Below are 24002 nucleotides of genomic sequence, written 5' to 3'. Positions count from 1 at the left end.
TTCTTTTAAGTCTATTTCTGATGTAAATTGATTATGATGTATTTAGTATGTAAATGAAGACTTATTTAGTGTCAGATCATCATATGCATATATATTCTATATGTTCACAACAGCTGTATTGTTGATATAGTTAGAAGTTAAGAAGATGATGAAATTGTAAAGGTTTGTAATATAGGAATGACGAATAGAAAGAAGTATTAACTCGGTTGTTTATCAGAAACTAAATTTGACTCAATTGAAGAATAGATGAAAGAATGGACAAGAATTTAATGTGGATGTTCAAATGTAGTAAACAGAAAGTAGAAGTGCTATATATTTTTGGATTAACTTTACAATGTGAACAGTAAGTCTTTTAAAAAAACTGTTTGTTTACATGAACTATCCTTTAGTCTTTGTCGTTCATTTGTGCTTGATCCCTGGGAACTGACTTACCAAAAATGCAGTGTTTTTACTATAGAGGAACTGGATGAAATAAAAAGTTTTAACCTTAAGGATCTGCCATCTATCAATGCCAAGACTCACGACTATTTAAACCTATATAAAGAGGTAAATAAAAAAATGAAGAAAACTTAATTAAAATAATTGTAAACTAAAACTATCTCAGGCGAAGACTGCAGGAGAAGTACGCAAGGTCCTTACTTCAGAACAAAGTTGGGACAATAAATCTGGTCGAAAGGAACCTCATGATTTAAGTTAAGATAAGATGTTTGATAATATTTATACTTGCGCTCTAAACGAGAGAGAATAGGACGAGAGAATTGGAATGCGGTAGTTTGGATGCTATCGACAAGTCAGAGACTTGGTTGCTTGCTCATGTTTAGGCAATTATTGATCGTGTCTTGATGACGAAAAGTTGGATGTGGTTCGGTAAGCATATATATTGTGATGTTTTGATAACAGAGAGTTATATGATAAGATAATATAGAGACAAAGGTAGATACTTTGAGACTGTTTTATACAATTTTATTGTTCTTCTTTTTGACTATAAATTATTCTAGCATATTTATACATGAAGAGATGTCGGAGTAAGTAGTAGTAGAGTTCATGCAAATGACTGAGTCTCTAATATCATAGACTACTTTAGATTAATTAAATAATGTAAATTATGGATTTCGGTTATAAGTCTTGATCTATTAAAAGATACATTGTCTTATTCAGTACAAGAAGTTCTTTTATGTCTATTTCTGATGTAAATTGATTATGATATATTTTAGTATGTAATTGAAGACTTATTTAATGTCAGATCATCACACTGCATTTAACGCGGCAAAGAAATAACTCGTGTAGGAAGGAGAGCGTACAGGTGGAGGGGTACTGTAGTCTCGGCCAGGGCCTGGCCAGAACATCATACTTGATGCAAAACGAGAGGTAGATGGGGAACCAGTTTCGGAGTAGTCACTAACCTGTTCCTCTTCAGAGGCCGAAGGCGCACGAGGACTTGGTGTGTCAATACAAGTGCTTGGCGTATCAGCACCGAGACTTGGTATATCCACATGAGGACTGAGGGGAACCTGAATAACTATGCCTTCGCTAGAGCTATACCCATCGGAGTCAGACTCGGTAATTCCGTCGTTTTCCCCATCACTACTACTATCTGAGTCATAGCGTACCTGAACAGCTTGTGAGTCTCGCACATTGACTGGTACACAGTCACGGAAAAGGCAGGTCATACCGATAACAACCGTGTACTAATGAACAATAGGTTCATGTCTAGAGAGCCAACTCATACCCAGTACAATGGGGTAGGTTGCAGAATCAAGAATAAGTAGGTCAATCATTTCGGAATGGTCGGTTCCTTTGAGTGTCATTTGAACCCTGGCCTTTTTGTTAATGGTCTTGACTGTCAGGTCAGCCATGCGGAATAAGAGAGGTTCACAGCTGTAGATCGGAAGGTTGGCTTCATCTACCAGGGCTTGAGATATGAATGAGCACGAAGCTCCCGAATCCAAAAGGCCTTTGGAATATACCACTTGTTGTTCTGCAGAAACTAAAGCTAATTCCACTGTTAACACCATGATAGTACCCGGAGCACTTTCACTACCTGCAACATATCTTGTATTCTTGTACTCTTGGTAACCAACTAGTGGAATAACCCTTTGCTTCTTTTGGTTAAAAGTGTGATAAGCACACACGACTTGCTCCCAGGATCTGGTTCATTTACCCGTTAATCCCAGATGGTTGACTTGGTTACCACTATCCAAACTTAGGCTGTTCAAGATTGTGGCGGGCGACTCGTCACGAAGATGGTCCTGAGTTGCCGGGCGATTCTGATTGTCCAAAAGTAGGACAGCCAACGAGTCGGATTTAATCTTGACAGGGCAACGATTAGCATAATGGCCGGACTTACCACAGTACAGACAAAGGTTGTTATCCCTACGTCGTTGGCGCTCTTGGCTCATAATGTTGCTTGGTGTATTATGACTAAGACTACCCAATTCCATGGGAGTAGCATAATTTTGGCCATTTTTGAATGGCTTATTACCCGACTGACGAGGCAGATTGACTGATTGATCGCGTTGTTCTTGGTATCCAAATTGCTTCTCTTTGAGTCGCTGATACAAGCAATTGTCGATTTCAGTACAAACGTCCATGAGGTTGTTTAATTCGGTAATTTTGTCTCTTTTAGCGAGCTCGTCCTTGATAAACGGCTTCAAATTTAAATAATATTGGGACATCAAAGCACAATCATCCCAATTTGTTTTGATGGCCAGAGCACGAAAAGCAGCAGAGTAGGTGGCACAAGAACCAGTTTGTTTCAATGCACGTATTTTGTCAACAGCGGTCTTTTCGGGGTTTGGATCTCCGGAAGCAGTGATCATGGTATGTCTGAAATAATGGTAGCTTGTCCATACAGTACTTCTTTCGTTGACAGGTTGATCCAATTGTCCGAGGTAAGGTTGAATGTAAAGAAAAGCATTACCCCCAGATTATTGATTGCGTAAAGTATTTTAGCCTCATCCGACACAAAACGAGCAGGGTCAGAAGCAAAGATCAGAGCAAACTGAGAGAAGAAAGTGTCACAATCACTATTTTTGCCAGTGAAAATAGGTGGATTACGCATTTTTAGTGCAGGCAAAGGAGCGTTGTTTCTGGTGTTTTCCTTACAAAAAACAACGTTGGTATTTAAATAGTCGTGTACTTCCAGACCGAATTGGGTAATACGTTCTTAGAGTTTAACTAAAACTTTTTGTGCATTCGTGGTTACACGCTCGTTCAAATCTTGATTATTGGTATTAACAAGATTCTGCAGATTATCCAAATCTGTTTTGAGCAAAGACAGAGAGTGGTCTAAATTTTCTAGTTGTTGAGGTAAAGCTTCCTCAAGGGCGTGAATCTTGGCGGTAATTTGCTCCATAGGGCTTGACGTTGCAGCGAAAAATATTTTTTAACCAAATAGGTAGGTAAGAATACAAGTATGGTGCGAAAAGTTGCGCAGGTAGACAGTGAGACAGAAAGACCGACAGACAGACAGATAGGCCACACAAAACTCCCAAAATAGAAATAATGGCTTAGAATACTTGTGTAATATACAATTTTAGGTAACGTTGCACAGAAATTATTCCTTAGTTTGACAGGCATTGTGGCTTTTACGAACGCAAGGAAATGAAACAATCGGTTGGGTACGTTGAGAATCCACGGAGTTATACAATTTCAAAGTTTTGACTATACAGGCAGAGGAATACATAAACCGATGATCTAAGTGTTCAATTTGTTCGGTCAGTTATAATGTCGGAAACAAGACAGACCGAAGAATACTTTGAAGGCAAAATGAGCTTATCAGTTGGCTAGAGAATATAGAGATATCTATTATACTATAAGTTGATAGTATAACTGACGAAGATGTAACTCAACGACAGAATAGTTAAACAATTTATACTAATATTGAGGTAACATGGAATATAAGTGAGGAAGGGCCTAAGTCACAATATGACGAGGCTTGGCATTACGTTCTACCTTATGACCTGACGACTGGGTCATTTGCACATGGGAAAGTGACATTGTTTGTCCTGGCATTGTTACCTTAAAACTACGCCATGGATGCTGGTAACTTAATGCTTGGAACTAAGGGTTGGAACACTAAGACAAGGGTGCTAAGGCTAACTAGACTTGCTTGGTTCATGATAACCACCTCATCGCTTTGAAACAGCTGAGTTACAGTGGCTACATTAAGTGACCCATAAAATTCATTTGTAAGCATAAATTAATATATTTTCGTCGTATTGACCTTGTGTTAGTATCAGAAAAAGCGCATTTTTTTGCTTGTTACTTCAGTTTCTCTATTTAATAAGGGATACCATTTTTGGACAACTTAGGTAAAAAATGACGTAGCGTTTTCAAAAAAATTTCCTGCAAAACTTGAATACCTTATTTTCTTCGGCGAATAAGCATTCTCAATCGCGCGTTTTCCACATTCTTCGGCAAATTCTAGCACAACCTACCCGACTACATATAAATACGGCAAGCTTCTCAAAAAAAATTCTCTTTTCTTCATTCTATATACATACCTTTTCTCCTTATTATCATGCCTTACAGCCTCCCGTACGATAAACGAAACAATGTCAAATCTGCACTTTTATCTGGCAAATCGATTTGTCAGGTCTCAAAACTAACAGATGTTACCAAATCAACAGTTTCTCGTATTAGAAAAGAGTTGCCAGAAATGAAAACTTGCATTGGTACCGGTAGACCATCAAGAGTAGGTCATCTTACGGCTTGTTTGCTACGAATAAAAATCCGAACTGGAGCATTGAAGAATGTCAAAGAAGTCCAAACTTGGTTGTCTGGACAGGGTATTGCTTTGAAGTATAGTGGAATAGTCTCTCTGATGAAAAGGGTAGGTTTATACTCAAAGCTCAAGCAGAAGAAAATTTTTTTGAGAGTTTCTCACCTTTCGAAGAGATACAAATGGGCCTTAAAATATCGTAACTGGTCCGCAAATGAGTGGAAGAATGTCGTTTTTACCGACGAGACGAAGATCAATCTTTGGGGATCAGATGGTGCAACATACACTTGGTTACAGCAAGGGTTTAAAGCGAGGCCCCATAACTACAAGCTATTGCTCAAGCATGGAGGTGGCTCTCTGATGATGTGGGGGTGCATGACATCTTCCGGAGTAGGATATGCCTCTCGAGTGCTTCAAAAGACAATGGATACCGATTGCTATTTGGAAATTCTAGGGTCGTCATACCTAGATACATTGGAGTATTATAGTATGGACCCACAAAAAACTATATTTCAACAAGACAACGACCCAAAACACAAAGCAAAGGCTACCGTTTCTTGGCTTAAAGTCCACAAAGCCCACTTTATTGCTGACTGGCCACCTAACAGGCCCGACTTGAACCCAATAGAGCATCTTTGGAAACAGTTAAAGTGCAGGCTAGCCGGATATGATACAAAACCAAAAAATCTGGACGAATTGTGGTCAAGGGTCGAAAAAGAATAGTACAAATTTTGCAAAGGTGACATGGAGGCATACTATAGCAGCATGCCTCAACGTATAGAAGCAGTCATCAATGCAAAGGGCGGTTATACAAAATTTTGAGCATTTCAAATAAAGAATAAATTATGGTGAAACACAAATTTTCTCTCTTTTGAAAATGAAGCACTATTATTGGATGTATTTAGGAGCAATTAGCAGTGCGGTTATTACTGTCAATGTCTAATTAATCTATGTGCCAAGTTTCAGAAGGATCGACGGAGTTTTTGTAGAGAAGGGTAAAAAACAGGTTTTATGGGACACTTATTGTAACCACTGTACCTACTTTCATCGTTGAAGGGGAAATGTCAATAGCGACACCTGCACAAAGACAAAGGCGGCTTGCTGAAGAACAGCATGAAAGAGAAAGACGTGCTTAAATGGAAGAAGTAGAACAAGAGCCTCAGGAGCAAGAGCAACAACGAGCTTAAGAGCGAAGACAGCATGACCATCACTTTTGAATACTATCTTACAAAGAAGAGCAGCAGCAGCAGCCCAAGTTAGAGCGACTGGTGGCATTCATTCACCTTTGCCCGAGTTTGTTAAAGGTCTCTTTCAGCCTAGAGATAGAGCAAGAGTACGACCGCATTTCGAAGCGCCTATAATTCCTGTAAAAATCCCTGATGTGAGACAAGAGAAGCCACTTGGATTGCCACCAGCACCACCAGAAGAGCCTCCTGTCTTGATTGAGCCAATTCCTCAACCAGTCGAACAAGAAAAGCAAGTTCCTGTTCAGGAACCAGTTAACTTTCAAGGCTTTAATGAATTGAACAATCAGATTGGAGATGAGCATGAAGACATACAGTCTGTTCAGTTAGGGCTAAAAGGACAGTTTCAGAACCAACACTTTCCTGTTCGTCAGAATGCCTTTCTTCCACAAACTGGAACTCAATACTCTATAGACATTGATGCATTTTCAGCCTTGTCCCGTGAAATTCCAGTGCCAAACGAGAATCCATCGTCAGTCTTTTTTATACCAAACAATGATTGGACAATCATTAAGAGTAGACAGATTTATTATAACGGGAAAAGTCTTCACAAAATACCCAATGTTCAACTTGCATGTTTTGGACATGCAAACAAATTCAAATTCAATATTTCTTTCCCCTACTTTCGGACAATCAAAATCGCCCACCACAATCTTGAACAGCCTAAGTTTGGATAGTGGTAACCAAGTCAACCATCTGGGATTAACGGGTAAACGAACCAGATCCTGGGAGCAAGTCGTGTGTGCTTATCACACTTTTAACCAAAAGAAGCAAAGGGTTATTCCACTAGTTGGTTACCAAGAGTACAAGAATACAAGATATGTTGCAGGTAGTGAAAGTGCTCCGGGTACTATCATGGTGTTAACAGTGGAATTAGCTTTAGTTTCTGCAGAACAACAAGTGGTATATTCCAAAGGCCTTTTGGATTCGGGAGCTTCGTGCTCATTCATATCTCAAGCCCTGGTAGATGAAGCCAACCTTCCGATCTACAGCTGTGAACCTCTCTTATTCCGCATGGCTGACCTGACAGTCAAGACCATTAACAAAAAGGCCAGGGTTCAAATGACACTCAAAGGAACCGACCATTCCGAAATGATTGACCTACTTATTCTTGATTCTGCAACCTACCCCATTGTACTGGGTATGAGTTGGCTCTCTAGACATGAACCTATTGTTCATTAGTACACGGTTGTTATCGGTATGACCTGCCTTTTCCGTGACTGTGTACCAGTCAATGTGCGAGACTCACAAGCTGTTCAGGTACGCTATGACTCAGATAGTAGTAGTGATGGGGAAAACGACGGAATTACCGAGTCTGACTCCGATGGGTATAGCTCTAGCGAAGGCATAGTTATTCAGGTTCCCCTCACACTATGGCGGATTAGTTGTTTGACTTTACTAATATTGTTCGCAAAACAAACAAGAAAAAGTAACTTTTTTGCTAATGTTGTTCGAAATGTCAACAACTTTTATTTTATTTTTCTAAAAAGCAAGTCATATCATTCAAAATCATTAATTTTCTTGTTTGTGGGGAACAAATTTGTTCGTTTTGTCAACAATAAAAGTTATGAGGCGACAAGTACTGCGACAATAATAGTAGCTTTATGAGCAAAAAAATTACTTATTTTTTTTTTACAAGTACAATAATACTAATAACGTTTCTTATTAAAAACAAAAAAAAAAGTTTGCACAATGCAATACGTTGATGCACTCCTAAGAGTTTGACATGAGGCTTATCTAAAAAGGGTATATTGAGTTATGTTGAATATTTAGTAATTGTTTAGGTTTTTTTTTAGCAAAAATAACTTTTTGGTTTTTCTTGCAATTGTCTTTCTGCCTTACAAATATGAACCAAACGACTATTTACAAATCACTCAAATGCAACAACAAATTTCCCAACTCGAACAAAAAACCGAAACACAGACTCAAATACGTAAGGGATTGATGCATTTATTAGCACCCTCTTTTGCCCAAAGTGATAGTAATGAGATCAACAGTGAAGTTCTTGAAGCAGCTCAACAAGGTAAAAAAAACAAGCTATTTCTGTAAAATATGTATAAACTTTTATTTTTTTTTGGAAAATGTAGCAAGAGAAGGCGGTATTGCCAACTCTCTTAATCCAAACTTGATGGGCTTTTGAGGCATCCTTAGAGTATCTGAGGAAGCAACAAAAGCATTCGGCTCTCATGGATAACATAGATATGTTACGCCACGGCTGCGTTTGCTTGCCCTGATCAACTTATTCAAGAAAGAAAGAAATATGACTGATCTTTTAATTGATGATAAAGTGAATGAGAATGACTACGGGATCCTCAGAAAAATCGCAAAAAATACCCATGATGAAATGGAGTTAGAGCTGCTGAAAGTTTTGAAGAAGAATGACAAAGTAGCTGTGTTGCCTTTATGGTCTGAAGTGCCTTCTGCTCTAATCGCAAAATACACATTCAAGCTTGAAAGCAATGCAGATACTCATGGCTTTCCTCTTCAAAATGTCAACATTCTTGGGCAGCCCGTCTACTGCTTTTCGAAACACACAAGCAAAGAAGTAATAGAGCAAGAAATAAGGCTTCTGTTGTTGAAAGAGAGAATAACTTTAGGATCAGGTATAATAAACGCAAAACATGCATTCAATGAAATCTTAGAATGCCTAACAAGAATCAAAACTATACAGTGAAAATCAACTTAGCGTTGAATCTCTTCGAAGTGAGGAGCCTTCTTTGGAGTACGCAAACCTATATTGTGGTGATGAATTTGAGGATTCTGAAGAAGACATCTTTTCGGAATGGAAAACAACTGTCGTCCTTGTTCTCCTTCTCCACCTCTTCCCTCTTCTCAACCTAAGAAAAGGGCAAACGCAATGAAGACAAAAGCCAATCAGCCAAGTCTAAGCGTACAAGAAGAAGTAACAAAAAATAGTCACGACCTTAAATAATAAAACAATTTTTTTCCATCACCTTCTCTTAAAACGTTTGTATTATAGATAAAGTCCACAGCTCCTAATTCAACCTACATCCAGAAGCTTAAACTCTCTGAAACCTTATGATTGCATAACATCGACTCATGGGCTTACTCATCTTAAGAATTAGACAGTACTTCCAGCGCTTTTTTAACAATCTGAAGAATTGCTGCGCTCTCTTTGATTGGTATGGAAGAACGCATTTCCGCAGTAAAGTTTTTTTTTCTCTAACATAGCCATAGACAAAAATCGATATACTACTGGGCCTTTATATAGATAAAAAACAAAAGTCAAAACCAGAGTTAGAGTGTAAGTAAACATATAAGAGCTACTTGTTTTCTTTTTGTTCCAAGTTTTGACATGAAATGTCACATCGCCTGGTCCTGGTAATGGTGAGTGTTGTTTTGGAAAGAGTTTTGACATTGCCTTGTTCTAATTAATTAGTTTGTTTGTTCTATATGTTTAGATGAGATTAGTCTGCTTCCATTTAAAATCAAAGTATGTTTAATCTGTATATGCTCTATTTTTGTCACTTGAAAGCTAACATAGCGTCTTTTTTTTCTAGATTCAAACAAGTTCTTGCTGTCTCTTGTTTATATAAGTTTGATATGCTATTACACACCTTCAATATACTCAAAACTAGCTTTTTTTCTTCAAAAAGAATGCCCTCCTAAAGGAATTGACTATTTATCCGTACAAGACATGCACTTTGTCAGGTAAGTTTATTGGATAGCAAGATGGTGGTTTTTTCCTTTTTTTTTTATTAAAAAACCATATACTACATACAAATTATTTTCTGTGTCTATCGGTGTTGTCTCAATTCCGAATGACAAAGCGAATTGCTCATTTAACACTCTTGCCTCGCTTGTATACTTTTGTTTTTATTAGATTAAAGTAGTGCTTCTTTTCTTTTACTATTTCTCAATAAAAGTATCGTTTTTTTTTCCATTTATATTAAGTGCCTAATTTCTAATAATCCTAAAAAAAATAAGTGAGATTACGAATAATGCTGGTAACTAAAGCACCAAAGAACTTGGTTGTTTTGTAGTCAAAGTTGTTCCAGAAGTAAACAAGTTATTGCTGTTTTGTTGCTAATATTGTTCGAAAAGCGAACAATAAATTTAGTTGTTTTGTTACTAAAGTTGTTCGAAAAGCGTACAAATAATTTGGTAACATTTCGAACAACTTTGTACGTTGAAAAATTGATGCCAGCTATTTCTCAAACAACCATTTTGCTGTAAAAATTGGTAATTTTGCGAACAAAAATTGTACGTTTTGCAACTAACTTTTCCGCCATAGTGATATCTAAAAAAACAGATTTTTACATAATGTATAAAAAGGATCAGCGTAAGACATTAATTTTTATTATAAGTTGTATGTTTAAAAATAACTTAAATATCTTAAGAAGGTATAAATAATATAGAAAATGCATCAGCCAGAATATTTCATTAATTTATATGATTCTATAGCTTAATATAGTTTTTCCTTTGATTTCTGACTAAAAATACGATCTTTTTATATTCGTCTTCAAAATTAGTTCTCTGAAAAAATATGAATAAATGCAAAGTTGAAATGGTCTAATGTAGTATAATTAATTATTACCAAATATTCAAATAAATACAGTAAGAACAGTAAATTTTGTCACTTTGAGAAAATTAGATGTCCTTAACCAAAAAATAAATGGCATTTTCCAAAAAACTAATGGCATTAGCTCAAAAATGAATGTCCTTGTATGTCCAGATACTTTGTCTTCTGAAAATACAGTGAAGGCAATGCCAGTGAGCGAGTTTTTTCTAATAAAAAAGAGTAGCTCGTTGGGGCAGTTTTTTATATCTTCAAAGGGATTTCATTTTTCCAAAAAGTGGTTTTCTATATCTCAAAGGGCGGCTTTAAATGAGTACATGTTTTTTCTTGAGAATAGGCATGGAATGATTCTTGATGAAGGAGGGGAGGGACATGATGATATGTACTGGGAAGAAGAAGTAGACCCTCATCACCTACAAACGCTAGACCGTATTAGGCTCTACCTCAAAAAGCATAGTTCAGAGCAAAAGTCAAACGATGAAGGCTTAGATGAAGAAATCGTACTTAAAACCAAGCAACAAAGTAATTCATATAATCAGATTGTTTTCGCTGTACAAGAGGGCTGATGAGTATTGTTAGACTTGAAGTATTCATCGTTTTAATTAGTCGACAATAACAATTGCCGATCCAGTTTAATGTATAGCAAACAAACTAGGAGAAATAAAATTCACTTTTAGCACTAAATGATTATTTTGGACAAACAAAACTTTTTATTATATTTTTACAATATATAGCAATATATTTAGAAAACAGCATTAAACATATCAAACTGCTAGTATTTTGTCCACATCTATAGAAATAGTAGTTGCCCGGACGTGACCACGAGGAGGTAACTAGCAATTCGCATCCAGAATGTCTTTCGCGAAAGCAAACCAAATGCCATCCACAAAAGATGACCAAAAGAAAAAAGAAAATGTTTGTCAATAATACGGAATAACCTTTTTTGAATAAAAGTTCTTCACCGAAAAATTGAAGTATACTGTTTACATAAAGCCGTATCGTCACTTTTTGTGACTATTTTTGACGTCTTCTTCCGTGGACTTACTCACTCCCCAAAACGATGGTCGCTTGCTTAGCTTTTTACAAAATAATTCAGTTTAATTATGTGCCGCTCTTGTGCAAACCGGAAGTGTCATGTAAACTAGCTGACAATTCCCTGGAAAGTGTCTATGGCGAGGCCTTGAAGAAATATTTGCTGGAATGCTCTTTAGTGAAACCACTACATGTTATTAAACATGAAACCAATCGGTAAAAAACAAAAGCTAATTAACATAAAGTCTTTCTATAAATCTAACTTGGAGTACTTTCGCTTTGATTTACTTTGCAAGCGAGTTAGATGCTGCTACATTTTATTACACTTATTGTATAGAAAGTAAAGCTGTATGCAAACGTATTAAATGCATAACAGTAAATCCAAACTTAATTAACAATAAGCCTGCCATCCATATAAGTGTGTTATATCATCACAAAACAATAATGACATATACATTCTAACCTTGTTTTTTAGTCTAAGTTCCAAGTACAACCAAGGATCACCAGCTCTACAGGCGTGTTTTGCCGTTGTTGTTGCTATCAAAGAGAGGCATTCATAGCTAGTTCCAATACCAGTACTATTACTATAACCATTACCGATGTCAATAGCAATACTGCTATCGATCTTAACGCTACAGCAAGTACACCTGATGATGGATTGGATACCAGTACTACTACCAATGCTAATACCAACACCAATACTACTACCAATGCTAGTGTCACCAGTGATGACTTGGATATTGACATTGAGAATGCAATGCTCAAATTAACAAGAACGCTAAAAAGAAAATTTTAGGAAATGGAAGGATTATCAGTGTTGTGAACATATATGAATTCCTATGCATAGATCAATAAATGATGATCATGGCAAAAGACCAGATCACATCTATGGCAATTGCAATGGATCTATAGTCACTGACATTCACTCATTCTACTAGAAGTACTACATCATCCTCATAGACAGAGATTATGAACCTAGTGACTCTGTTATTATTAATGGCCCTCATAAAGTGACAGTTAGAGCTGACAAATACATTAGCATTGGCATTTGACAAATATGTAATAGTTTATTCAAGTTCAGGTCAGATCATGTACTATTGGCTGAGCTGACAACTTCCTCTAAAGGCATTTCTCTTAATTGCTCCTGATCTAACAAATCAATCCGTAGTCAAGAAGCTAGCCCCAAAACAATATTTTGACCGAGAAGAAAAAGTATAAATACCTCGACATTTTATAGCAATTGAAGAATAACATTTCTTGGAGAAATAAAAAACCTATACAAGTTCTAACGGACTTTCTCTGTGTTCTTACCTTTTCTCTTATTGAATATCTACTCTCTCTTCATCTCACAACAATGTTGATCAGAAAGAAGGAAAAGATTGATATCTTTTTGCAGCAAAGCAATGTCACTGAAAGTCTTTGTTTGTTTTTTTATACCATTTACTCCCAATACGCTGTATACCATGACAAACTGATTTTTGCCTAAGAAGATGGATTTTTCAATCACTTTGTGCTTGAGATTATAAATACAGTAATACCGCTTAAGAGCTTGAGTAAAAATATGTTTACAGTAGAAGGGTAAGTAGTGAACTGATTTTCAAGCTTTTATTCAATTCCGAAATTGATAATTATTGAACAGAGCTCGCAGCTACTATTAAAAGGACAAGCTAAAGAAATCAAGTATGAAAAAAGCTGACATGACTGTTGAATATTAACAAAAAAAAAGTGGAGTCAAGCTATTGATCGTTGAAGCAAAAAGGCAGGCGATAACGAAAAGTTTATCAAGAACGATTTTGAAAAACTTATTGAAAATAGCAAGCATGAGCCTGAGAAGATGAAAGTCTTGAGACACAAAAGCCCCAAATTATACTCCTTCAAATATGAGGTTTTAGACTTGTATAAGCTTTTATTTCCCAAAAGAAATGTTATCTTTTTCAATTGCTATAAAACGCTGTAATATTTATACTTTTTCTTCTCGGTCAAAATATTGATAAGTTATTTATACGTAAAGAAAAGGAAAAAAGAAAAAGCCTCTTGTTTGTAGAATCTATTGGATAAAAATTATATATATATATATATATATATGCTGAATAAACCAGCAAAAATTAGTGTCGCATGTGTAGACAAAAATAGTTTACCAATGGGAGTCAAACCCATGACCTTTTCTAATGAGCGGCAAATTTATACCACTAGGCCAACGTCCAAACTTTATTCTGTTCAGTAAATATTTTCTCAAGGTTTGTGTGCAGTAATACGAATCACGTGACGATAAAATATTCTCTAGCCAATGATATTACTGGGAAAATATTCTAAAAGGCAGTGATGTCTATGTTGTGATACAGTAAGTACAAGATAAAGGGCTTACATGTACCAAAGATCAAAGTACCTATGTACACCCCAACTTTGACAACCAATAACTTTTCGTGAAGTACTCGCAAACTGATTTGGTAAAAATCTTACCATAAGATGTTGGTATTCTCTATTTGGATACCAGATCTCATTCTATTCACACAAAAAATTTCGGTTCTGTATGTGTATTACTTTTTGCAGTTATTAGTGACAATTTGAAAGGTACCAAGTGTCGCGCCTCACTCGCGCGATCTGTGGATGATAATAAAGAGCAAACAAAATTGTTTATAAGGCAGTTTGATAGTGAAATACAGGCGACAAACAATTTAATAAACGAATATGTTGCTCAGTCCAAAATCATCTACCCAACAAGAAAGAGAGTAACAGGAAAGCAGGTGGACCTTGGTCCTATCTATGCAGAAGCAAGACTGGATAGAGGTGTTCAAATCGAGAGCTACAGAATACTGGAGACTGCAGTTTCGATGGCTGGAAAAGTTACCAGATGCAGGACCAATGGCAACAATGATGGTAATGTAGAAGACACAGAAGATAAGTGTGCCAATAGTTTCGGAAAATAGTGTACTTCTAGTAAAATGAATGAATATCGGTGACTAGAGATCCGTTGCAATTGCCTTAGATGTGATCTGGTCTTTTGCCATGATCATCATTTATTGATCTATGCATATGATTTCATATATGTTCACAGCATATCCGACACCCAATTTGATGCATTGAGAACTGCTTTTTACAATGAGGAGTATCTTTATTAAATAGATAGAACTTTAATTACAAATGTATTTAAACACTTCTTTTGTGCGATGGTCTTCGACAATCAAACTCTTCTAATTTTGCTTGGTTGCGAAGTAGCTGTGTCGAGTCATATTAAATCACTTCATTGCTACGTGGAAGTTTATCTATAATGATCTTCTTAACTTGTTGATTTTGCCTATTTAAATTAAATTTCAGTAAACATACTAATCATGTTTTCTTGTCTTCTAGTACCTTAAAAATTCACTTATATCTGTTGTGTTTGTAGTTAGACCAGCATAATCAAGAGGAACAATACAGACTTTTGAGTTTCCAATAATACAATTAAGCATGTCTAAGAAACGCTAGTACTGTCAAAACTACATCAAGCCAAGTATTCACCTTGAGTTTCACCGTCTGCATTCAAATTGACCAATGATTTGCTATCTTTTTTTTCTCTTTCATTAAATGGATCTCTTGCTTTACAACATATTGAGACAAAAACATGATCCACAGAGGATCTATCCTTCAGTAACTGGCACATCTTTTGTAATATATTTACACGATCGTCATTGCTATTTGTAGCTGGAAACTTTCTAGCATAACCTATTACAATATAGCCTTCATCCTTTAGATTTTGAATATGTCTTTGATGGGCTGCTAAAGAGCCTTGGATTCTTTTGACAATAGACTCTAGGAGTTTACAGTTAGCACCAGTCAGCGTTAATCGAGCAAGGTGCTCTTAATGAGACTTACCCATATATTTTTTTTTCAACGCATACAAGCTTCTCAAACTGATTCTTTCTCCATCGTTTGTCTGTCTTCTTTTTGATGCTAACTTTAAAAAATTCACTTTTTTATGGAAACACCATTTTATAAACGAAGGGATGGTTTTGTCGTTAAAAAGGTTTAAATACTTCCACGTAATACTTCAGATTTGTTTCTGGGACATTTGCTTGTACTCATACATATCTTCGTCACTGGGATCAGAAGAAAGGTATACTTCATTCAGAAACGCAACAGCTTGAGCAGTAGTGGCTTGCAGAGAATGTTAACATCAATAGAGCTTATATATTATGCTATCCCTTGCTGAGCAGTGCTCGATTGAAGTGTTCTTCAGTTTCTGCTTAAGGTTTGGAAATTTCATTGGCATAAGTGTGATACCTTGAAGGATTTTGATTTATCTTCATTTTCCAGAGCAGAAAAGGTTCGGCAGGATCGTCTAGAAAACAGATATCGACGTCCGCCTCATCGAGTCTCTTAGATAGACGAGCGACGTTTTCTTCTGTATATTTTTCGCCATATAACATACAAATTGCTTGTTTTCTAGTTACGTTTATTATGATAATCGAGATATTATGCGTAAGCAAGAAAAAAAGAAAAAAAAAGCAAGAAAAAAAATAACAATCTTACGGGACGTTCTTTATGTATCTTTTGACCAATTAAGTTCTTTTTCAAGCTTTCTCCCCAAAGTTGGGGATATGCCATCTATAGTAATCGCAGCATAAACTATTTCCATAAGTGAACAGGGTTTTGGGGAGACAAAAAGGTACTCATCAATAAAAGGGAGATCAGAAAAGAATATACTTTGCATGACGTTTAGGAATTGCACATGACATAAATCCTAAAAACATGAATAAAATCATCTTTTTCTTTTTCTATTACAGAACTCATAATAAACAACAATAACAACAATTTTGATCATCTCATGAACACTTTCAGTGAGAAACAATTTATATTATTGCTATTTCTTAAACTTTGAGATATATAAAAAATTTACGCTAGACTTACACTTCTAAGGAACTGATGACGTAAGAAGCTTGCTAAATTTCAAATTGAAAATTAAATTCAAAGAAATAATTCACTTTAAATCAAAAAAAGAACTTAAAATTAACTTTTATTCTATAATGTAAATATGCAATTGATAATTTTATGAATTAATTCTCTTATTTTTTATCGAATCATATACTTTAGTCAAAAACAAGTAGTATAAATATGGTATCACATTTTTTAAAATAAAGGAGGACATCTGAATAATCATCAAGAAAAAGATCTGATTATCATCTTACAATCTTATAATCAAAAAAGAGATATTATTTCTCTGACTACTTAATTGAAGAAGAAATCTGGAAAATCTTGGTAAGATTGGATCTGTCTGTCTGTCAATTGAAGTATACAAGAGAAAGGAAAGAAACAAATAAGCAAGAAGAAAGCTATTACACAATACTGTTAATTGGAGTCTGTCCTTGGTAAGGCTCCTGTCTTAGTAACCGGTTGCTCTGGGAAAGAACATACTTGGTAGTTATCTGAAGAAGGATGCTTTTAAGAACATTTATTAACATTATTATGTACCTTAGTTATTATTTATCTTATATTCTATTTGTTTTGTTGTCCATTGTATTTTGAATTATTTGTACTGGATTTGTAAGTGAAAATCCATTGATGAAATTATGACCGTTTACATTCTGTAAATAGGCTTTTTTTTCTGTTTATCCGTATTTGGTCCAACAACATTAAGACTCATACTCGCAAACAATAAACAACACCTTCAATATATCGACTGAATTATCATTATACCCTGACAATTCTGTTCAGTGAATATTTTCTCAAGGTTTGTGTGCAGTAATACGAATCACGTGTCGATAAAATATTCTCTAGCCAACGATATTACTGGGAAAATACTCTAAAAGGCAGTGACGTCTGTGTTGTGATAGAATAAGTACAAGATAAAGGGCTTAAATGTATCGGAGATTGAATTTCATAGGTACACCCCAACTTTGACAGCCAATAGCTTTTCGTGAAGTACTCGCAAAAAGGTCTGGTAAAAGTTGTACTATAGAAGCTAATACTGTCTATTTGTATACCAAATCTCATCCTATTCGTATAAAAAAAGTCGGTTCTGTATGTTCACAACAGTGGTAAAAGTCAATCACTTACAAATAGTCATATATTTCAGTCACTTCTTTCAGTTCCTCATCATTCTTTGACTATTCTTCCAACGTTGTTTGCTTTACGAAAGTCACAAGGTATTTGTTACTTGAAATCTTTTGCTGTTTGAAGGGTAAATAGCGTTAATAAAGTTAAAAAGGACATGGTGCAAAAGAACTAACTTCAATAAACTTCTTGATGAAATTTGATACGGTAGAAGGCATTTCATACGGAGGAAAATTCATTAGTTCTTCGCGACACCATTTGTCTAAAAGTGACAAAGTGAACCTGTCTACTACGGAGTAGACACTAGCCTCACCAAGTAATGAGCTTGCAACTACTTGTGAAGATTTAACTTTCCTTTTTTGTGCCTAGATAAATTATGAGAATTAGTGAGTTTCTTATAAAACGAGATTTGAATACCAACCAAACAATTGTAGTATCTTTACACAAAATTTATGAAGCTGTCACTCTGTTGGACATGCATTAATCTATTGATGCTGGCGATGCTGGAATCGTCGCTCTCGTAGGCTTTGTCAGGATTACTGATGTTTATTATATTTCCAAGGTCGTTGCCTTCAACTTCTTCGGAGTCGTTATCATCGATGGTAAGCTCATCGTCGCTGTCTTCCACATCTTCCGAGCTATTGGCACTGGTGGTACGCTCAACGATGCTGTCTTCTTCTTCATATACAGTGGCTACGTTAAGTGTCCCATCAAACTCATTTGTAAGCATAAGTTAATATGTTTTCGTCGTATTGACCTTGTGTTAGTATCAGAAAAAGCGCATTTTTTTGCTGGTTACTTCAATTTCTCTATTTAGTAAGGGATACCATTTTTGGCAACTTAGGTAAAAAATGACGTAGCGTTTTCAAAAAAGTCTCCTGCAAAACTTGAATACCTTATTTTCTTCGGCAAATAAGCATTCTCAATCGTGCGTTTTCCACATTCTTCGGCAAATTCTAGCACAACCTACCCGACTACATATAAATGCGGCAAGCTTTTCAGAAAAAAATTCTCTTTTCTTCATTCTATATACATACCTTTTCTCCTTATTATCATGCCTTACAGCCTCCCATACGATAAACGTGTGATATTTGGGTTGTGAATGAAGATATAATAGAAGATAGAAAGAAAACAAAGAAATACAGTGAGACTGTTCAGTACTTCTTTATTACAAAAATAAATTGATTGTACTCTAAAATATATCTTTTCCAGGTTGTCTTTTATACTACCTGATTTATTGACTAATTATGATTACTGATTATTGATTACTTAACACCTTGACAGTGTGTGCCTGGGAATTGATTATGTAAATTCTCCTTTAATTCTCCTTGTTACCTAAAAGGTACAATTATGGTTTCCTTATTTGTAAATATCCATATTATCCCAGTTACCGTTATTTACTGTCATTATACAGTGCTTACTTTATATTTATAATGTATAGTGCTATAAGTGATTATTCATTTATATGATGAAAGATTAATTATTATATTCTGTATTGAAAGTGGTCAGATCACCACAAAACGAAACAATGTCAAATCTGCACTTTTATCTGGCAAATCGATTTGTCAGGTCTCAAAACTAACAGGTGTTACCAAATCAACAGTTTCTCGTATTAGAAAAGAGTTGCCAGAAATAAAAACTTGCATTGGTACCGGTAGACCATCAAGAGTAGGTCATCTTACGGCTTGTTTGCTACGAATGAAAGTCCGAACTGGAGCATTGAAGAATGTCAAAGAAGTCCAAACTTGGTTGTCTGGACAGGGTATTGCTTTGACGTATAGTGGAACAGTCTCTCTGATGAAAAGGGTAGGATGATGTGATGTTTTGATAATAGAGAGTTATATGATAAGATAATATAGAGACAAAGGTAGATACTTTGAGACTGTTTTATACAATTTTATTGTTCTTCTTTTTGACTATAAATTATTCTAGCATATTTATACATGAAGAGATGTCGGAGTAAGTAGTAGTAGAGTTCATGCAAATGACTGAGTCTCTAATATCATAGACTACTTTAAACTAATTAAATAATGTAAATTATGGATTTCCATATGTTATAGTTTATATATTTTAGTATAATTAGAAAACATATAAATACTGTGTTATTGATACTTACAAGTTCTTCGTCTTATACTTACTGTATCAATATACAGGTAACATTACATTTATTATACATAAACATCTTATACTTACCGTATCAATACACAGTTCCTTTCTGTGACGTCACGTTGTTTTCAGAATATTTCCCAGTGAATCTATTGGCTAAGAAACGTTCTATTGTCTCGTGACTTGACTATAAGAGTACAGACCTAAGTAAAATATCAAATCGACAATTCTGTTCAGTAAGTATCTTCTTAACCTTTGTGTGTAATAATAGGGGTCACGTGACAATAAACTACTCTCTAGCCAATGATATTACTGGGAAAATATTCCAAAAGGTTGTGACATCTGTGTTGCGATAGAACAAGTACAAGATAAAGGGCTTACATGTATCGGAGATTGAAGTTCCTAGATGCACCCTAACTTTGAGAGTCAATAACTTCTTGGGAACTACTCGCAAAATGATTTGGTAAAAATTGTACTATAAAAGGCTAGCACTCTCTATCTATATACTAAGTCTCATCCTATTCGCAGTAAAAAAGTCGGTTCTGTATTCTAAATTGTCTAGACCTAAAAGTCTCCATAATCTCTTTTATGCATTCTTGCTTCATATCTACTCCAGATTCAGAGCGATAGTCGTAACATACTTGAGAATCTACAGCTATAACACTATGGCGGAAAAGTTAGTTGCAAAACGTACAATTTTTGTTCGCAAAATTACCAATTTTTACAGCAAAATGGTTGTTTGAGAAATAGCTGGCATCAATTTTTCAACGTACAAAGTTGTTCGAAATGTTACCAAATTATTTGTACGCTTTTCGAACAACTTTAGTAACAAAACAACTAAATTTATTGTTCGCTTTTCGAACAATATTAGCAACAAAACAGCAATAACTTGTTTACTTCTGGAACAACTTTGGCTACAAAACAACCAAGTTTTTTGGTGCTTTAGTTACCAACATTGTTCGTAATGTCACTTATTTTTTTAGGATTACTAGAAATTAGACGCTTATTATAAATGGAAAAAACGATACTTTTATTGAGAAATAGTAAAAGAAAAGAAGCACTACTTGAATCTAATAAAAACAAAAATATACAAGCGAGGCAAGAGTGTTAAATGAGCAATTCGCTTTGTCATTCGGAATTGAGACAACACCGATAGACACAGAAAATAATTTGTATGTAGTATATGGTTTTTTAATAAAAAAAAGGAAAAAACCACCATCTTGCTATCCATAAACTTACCTGACAAAGTGCATGTCTTGTACGGATAAATAGTCAATTCCTTTAGGAGGGCATTCTTTTTTGAAGAAAAAAAGCTAGTTTTGAGTATATTGAAGGTGTGTAATAGCATATCAAACTTATTATAAACCAAGAGACAGCAAGAACTTGTTTGAAATCTAGAAAAAAAAAGACGCTATGTTAGCTTTCAAGTGACAAAAATAGAGCCATATACAGATTAAACATACTTTGATTTTAAATGGAAGCAGACTAATCTCATCTAAACATATAGAGCAAACAAACTAATTAAATTAGAACAAGGCAATGTCAAAACTCTTTTCCAAAACAACACTCACCATTACCAGGACCAGGCGATGTGACATTTCATGTCAAAACTTGGAACAAAAAGAAACAAGTAGCTCTTATATGTTTACTTACACTCTAACTCTGGTTTCGACTTTTGTTTTTTTATCTATATAAAGGCCCAATAGTATATCGATTTTTGTCTATGGCTATGTTAGAGAAAAAAAACTTTACTGCGGAAAGTGCGTTCTTCCATACCAACCAAAGAGGAGCGCAGCAATTCTTCAGATTGTTAAAAAAGCGCTGGAAGTACTGTCTAATTCTTAAGATGAGTAAGCCCATGAGTCGATGTTATGCAATCATAAGGTTTCAGAGAGTTTAAGCTTCTGGATGTAGGTTGAATTCAGGAGCTGTGGACTTTATCTATAATACAAACGTTTTAAGAGAAGGTGATGGAAAAAAAATTGTTTTATTATTTAAGGTCGTGACTATTTTTTGTTACTTCTTCTTGTACGCTTAGACTTGGCTGATTGGCTTTTGTCTTCATTGCGTTTGCCCTTTTCTTAGGTTGAGAAGAGGGAAGAGGTGGAGAAGGAGAACAAGGACGACAGTTGTTTTCCATTCCGAAAAGATGTCATCTTCAGAATCCTCAAATTCATCACCACAATATAGGTTTGCGTACTCCAAAGACGGCTTTTCACTTTGAAGAGATTCAACACTAACTTGTTTTTTACTGTATAGTTTTGATTCTTGTTAGGCATTTTAAAGTTTCATTGAATGCATGTTTTGCGTTTGTTATACCTGATCCTAGAGTTATTCTCTCTTTCAACAACAGAAGCCTTATTTCTTGCTCTATTACTTCTGTGCTTGTGTGTTTCGAAGAGCAATAGACCGGCTGCCCAGGAATGCTGACATCTTTGAAGAGGAAAGCCATGAGTAGCTGCATTGCTTTCAAGCTTAAATGTGTATTTTGCGATTAGAGCAGAAGGCACTTCAGACCATAAAGGCAACACAGCTACTTTGTCATTCTTCTTCAAAGCTTTCAGCAACTCTAACTCCATTACATCGTGGGTATTTTTTGCGATTGTTCTGAGGATCCCGTAGTCATTCTCATTCACTTTATCATCAATTAAGAGATCAGTCATATTTCTTTCTTTCTTGAATAAGTTGATCAGGGCAAGCAAACGCAGCCGTGGCGTAACATATCTATGTTTTCCATGAGAGCCGAATGCTTTTGTTTCTTCCTCAAGTACTCTAGGAATGTCTCAAAAGCCCATCAAGTTTAGATTAAGAGAGTTGGCAATACCGCCTTCTCTTGCTGCATTTTCCAAAAAAAAAATAAAACTTTATACATATCTTAGAGAAATAGCTTGTTTTTTTTTACCTTGTTGAGCTGCTTCAAGAACTTCACTGTTGATCTCATTACTATCACTTTGGGCAAAAGAGGGTGCTAATAAATGCATCAATCCCTCGAGTATTTGAGTCTATGATTCGATTTTTTGTTCGAGTTGGGAAACTTGTTGTTGCATTTGAGTGATTTTGTAAATAGTCGTTTGGTTCATATTTGTAAGACAGAAAGACAATTGCAAGAAAAACCAAAAAGCTATTTTTTGTTAAAAAAAACCTAAACAATTACTAAATATTCAACATAACTCAATATACTCTTTTTAGATGAGTCTCATGTCAAACTCTTAGGAGTGCATCAACGTATTGCATTGTGCAAACTTTTTTTTTGTTTTTTATAAGAAACATTATTAGTATTATTGTACTTGTAAAAAAAAAAATAAGTAATTTTTTTGCTCATAAAGCTACTATTATTGTCGCAGTACTTGTCGCCTCATAACTTTTATTGTTGACAAAACGAACAAGTTTGTTCCCCACAAACAATAAAATTAATGATTTTGAATGATATGACTTGCTTTTTAGAAAAATAAAATAAAAGTTGTTGACATTTCGAACAACATTAGCAAAAAAGTTACTTTTTCTTGTTTGTTTTGCGAACAATATTAGTAAAGTCAAACAACTAATCCGCCATAGTGTAATATTCTAAATTGTCTAGATCTAAAAGTCTCCATAATCTCTTTTATGCATTCTTGCTTCATATCTACTCCAGATTCAGAGTGATAGTCGTAACATACTTGAGAATCTACAGCTATAATATTCTAAATTGTCTAGATCTAAAAGTCTCCATAATCTCTTTTATGCATTCTTGCTTCATATCTACTCCAGATTCAGAGCGATAGTCGTAACATACTTGAGAATCTACAGCTATAATATTCTAAATTGTCTAGATCTAAAAGTCTCCATAATCTCTTTTATGCATTCTTGCTTCATATCTTCTCCAAATTCAAGTGTGTCTAATACTATAGTAGAGCAATAAATTCTATTTTTGTGAATAGTATCATTGTTCTTTTGTTGTTGAACTTTTTCCATGCTTTTAATTGACGTCCTTTCATGAGAGAGATATATTCTTCAAAGTTTGTTAGGTAATTTTATAACTGATATTTTAATTCTAGGTACATTATGTTTAATCTTACAGTAGGATATATCTCCTTTTATTCTTTCTTTAAAGAGATACATATATTTGTATAATCGCTTTTTTTTTTGTGCTTTTCTTCTGAAATCATAAGATTAATTAAGAAATTCTCGGTAAAATAGGTCTTACATGTAGCATTCAAAAATATAAAAACAGAGTTCTATATAAAAGTAAATGAATTACATAAAAGTGCGCGCAGACTTTATGTAAAAGTAGAAAATTACACAAAAAATATGCTTCTGCAGAGAAAAAATTAAAAAAATGTTGAGAAAT

The 24002-nt window shown here is 35.0% G+C and overlaps 9 protein-coding genes across 9 annotated transcripts; 5 read left to right on the top strand and 4 right to left on the bottom strand.

Moving 5' to 3' along the window:
* Positions 1 to 254: 254 nt before the first annotated feature.
* Positions 255 to 697, top strand: B0P05DRAFT_576443 (uncharacterized protein; the record flags this gene model as incomplete). Its single annotated transcript, XM_051581705.1, has 3 exons — positions 255 to 343; positions 390 to 546; positions 605 to 697. 3 exons carry the CDS (start codon positions 255 to 257, stop codon positions 695 to 697), a joined length of 339 nt encoding a protein of 112 aa, XP_051429031.1.
* Positions 698 to 8227: 7530 nt separating this feature from the next.
* On the top strand, positions 8228 to 8641 carry B0P05DRAFT_576440 (uncharacterized protein; the record flags this gene model as incomplete). The annotated part of the gene is made up of 1 exon (XM_051581704.1): positions 8228 to 8641. One exon carries the CDS (start codon positions 8228 to 8230, stop codon positions 8639 to 8641), a length of 414 nt encoding a protein of 137 aa, XP_051429030.1.
* A 2116-nt stretch (positions 8642 to 10757) lies between these two features.
* Positions 10758 to 11103, top strand: B0P05DRAFT_566689 (uncharacterized protein; the record flags this gene model as incomplete). The annotated part of the gene is given in 3 exon segments (XM_051581088.1): positions 10758 to 10792; positions 10812 to 10890; positions 10903 to 11103. Coding segments are annotated over 3 exon segments (285 nt in total), but the record flags the coding sequence as incomplete, so codon positions are not given.
* Positions 11104 to 14121: 3018 nt separating this feature from the next.
* B0P05DRAFT_448618 (uncharacterized protein) lies at positions 14122 to 14382 on the top strand (the record flags this gene model as incomplete). Its single annotated transcript, XM_051573852.1, has 1 exon — positions 14122 to 14382. A coding segment is annotated over one exon (261 nt), but the record flags the coding sequence as incomplete, so codon positions are not given.
* A 388-nt stretch (positions 14383 to 14770) lies between these two features.
* B0P05DRAFT_576438 (uncharacterized protein) lies at positions 14771 to 15395 on the bottom strand (the record flags this gene model as incomplete). Its single annotated transcript, XM_051581703.1, has 4 exons — positions 14771 to 14834; positions 14891 to 14990; positions 15038 to 15328; positions 15392 to 15395. 4 exons carry the CDS (start codon positions 15393 to 15395, stop codon positions 14771 to 14773), a joined length of 459 nt encoding a protein of 152 aa, XP_051429027.1.
* Positions 15381 to 15970, bottom strand: B0P05DRAFT_632571 (uncharacterized protein). Its single transcript, XM_051583508.1, has 2 exons — positions 15800 to 15970; positions 15381 to 15701 (listed from the first exon to the last, which is right to left on the bottom strand). Exons 1-2 carry the CDS (start codon positions 15943 to 15945, stop codon positions 15644 to 15646), a joined length of 204 nt encoding a protein of 67 aa, XP_051429026.1. The 5' UTR covers positions 15946 to 15970; the 3' UTR covers positions 15381 to 15643.
* Positions 15971 to 18604: 2634 nt separating this feature from the next.
* B0P05DRAFT_566687 (uncharacterized protein) lies at positions 18605 to 19382 on the top strand (the record flags this gene model as incomplete). Its single annotated transcript, XM_051581087.1, has 2 exons — positions 18605 to 18651; positions 19092 to 19382. Coding segments are annotated over exons 1-2 (252 nt in total), but the record flags the coding sequence as incomplete, so codon positions are not given.
* Positions 19383 to 20881: 1499 nt separating this feature from the next.
* On the bottom strand, positions 20882 to 21559 carry B0P05DRAFT_566685 (uncharacterized protein; the record flags this gene model as incomplete). The annotated part of the gene is made up of 4 exons (XM_051581086.1): positions 21452 to 21559; positions 21247 to 21396; positions 21139 to 21192; positions 20882 to 21069 (listed from the first exon to the last, which is right to left on the bottom strand). Coding segments are annotated over exons 3-4 (203 nt in total), but the record flags the coding sequence as incomplete, so codon positions are not given.
* A 404-nt stretch (positions 21560 to 21963) lies between these two features.
* B0P05DRAFT_576437 (uncharacterized protein) lies at positions 21964 to 22338 on the bottom strand (the record flags this gene model as incomplete). Its single annotated transcript, XM_051581702.1, has 1 exon — positions 21964 to 22338. One exon carries the CDS (start codon positions 22336 to 22338, stop codon positions 21964 to 21966), a length of 375 nt encoding a protein of 124 aa, XP_051429023.1.
* Between the last annotated feature and the right edge of the window lie 1664 nt (positions 22339 to 24002).

The sequence above is a fragment of the Gilbertella persicaria genome, assembly GCF_025201335.1.
Source record: "Gilbertella persicaria strain CBS 190.32 chromosome Unknown B0P05scaffold_91, whole genome shotgun sequence".
Lineage (NCBI taxonomy): Eukaryota > Fungi > Mucoromycota > Mucoromycetes > Mucorales > Choanephoraceae > Gilbertella > Gilbertella persicaria.
Note: the sequence above shows the minus strand (reverse complement) of the source record. Positions and strands in the feature narration are given on the sequence as shown.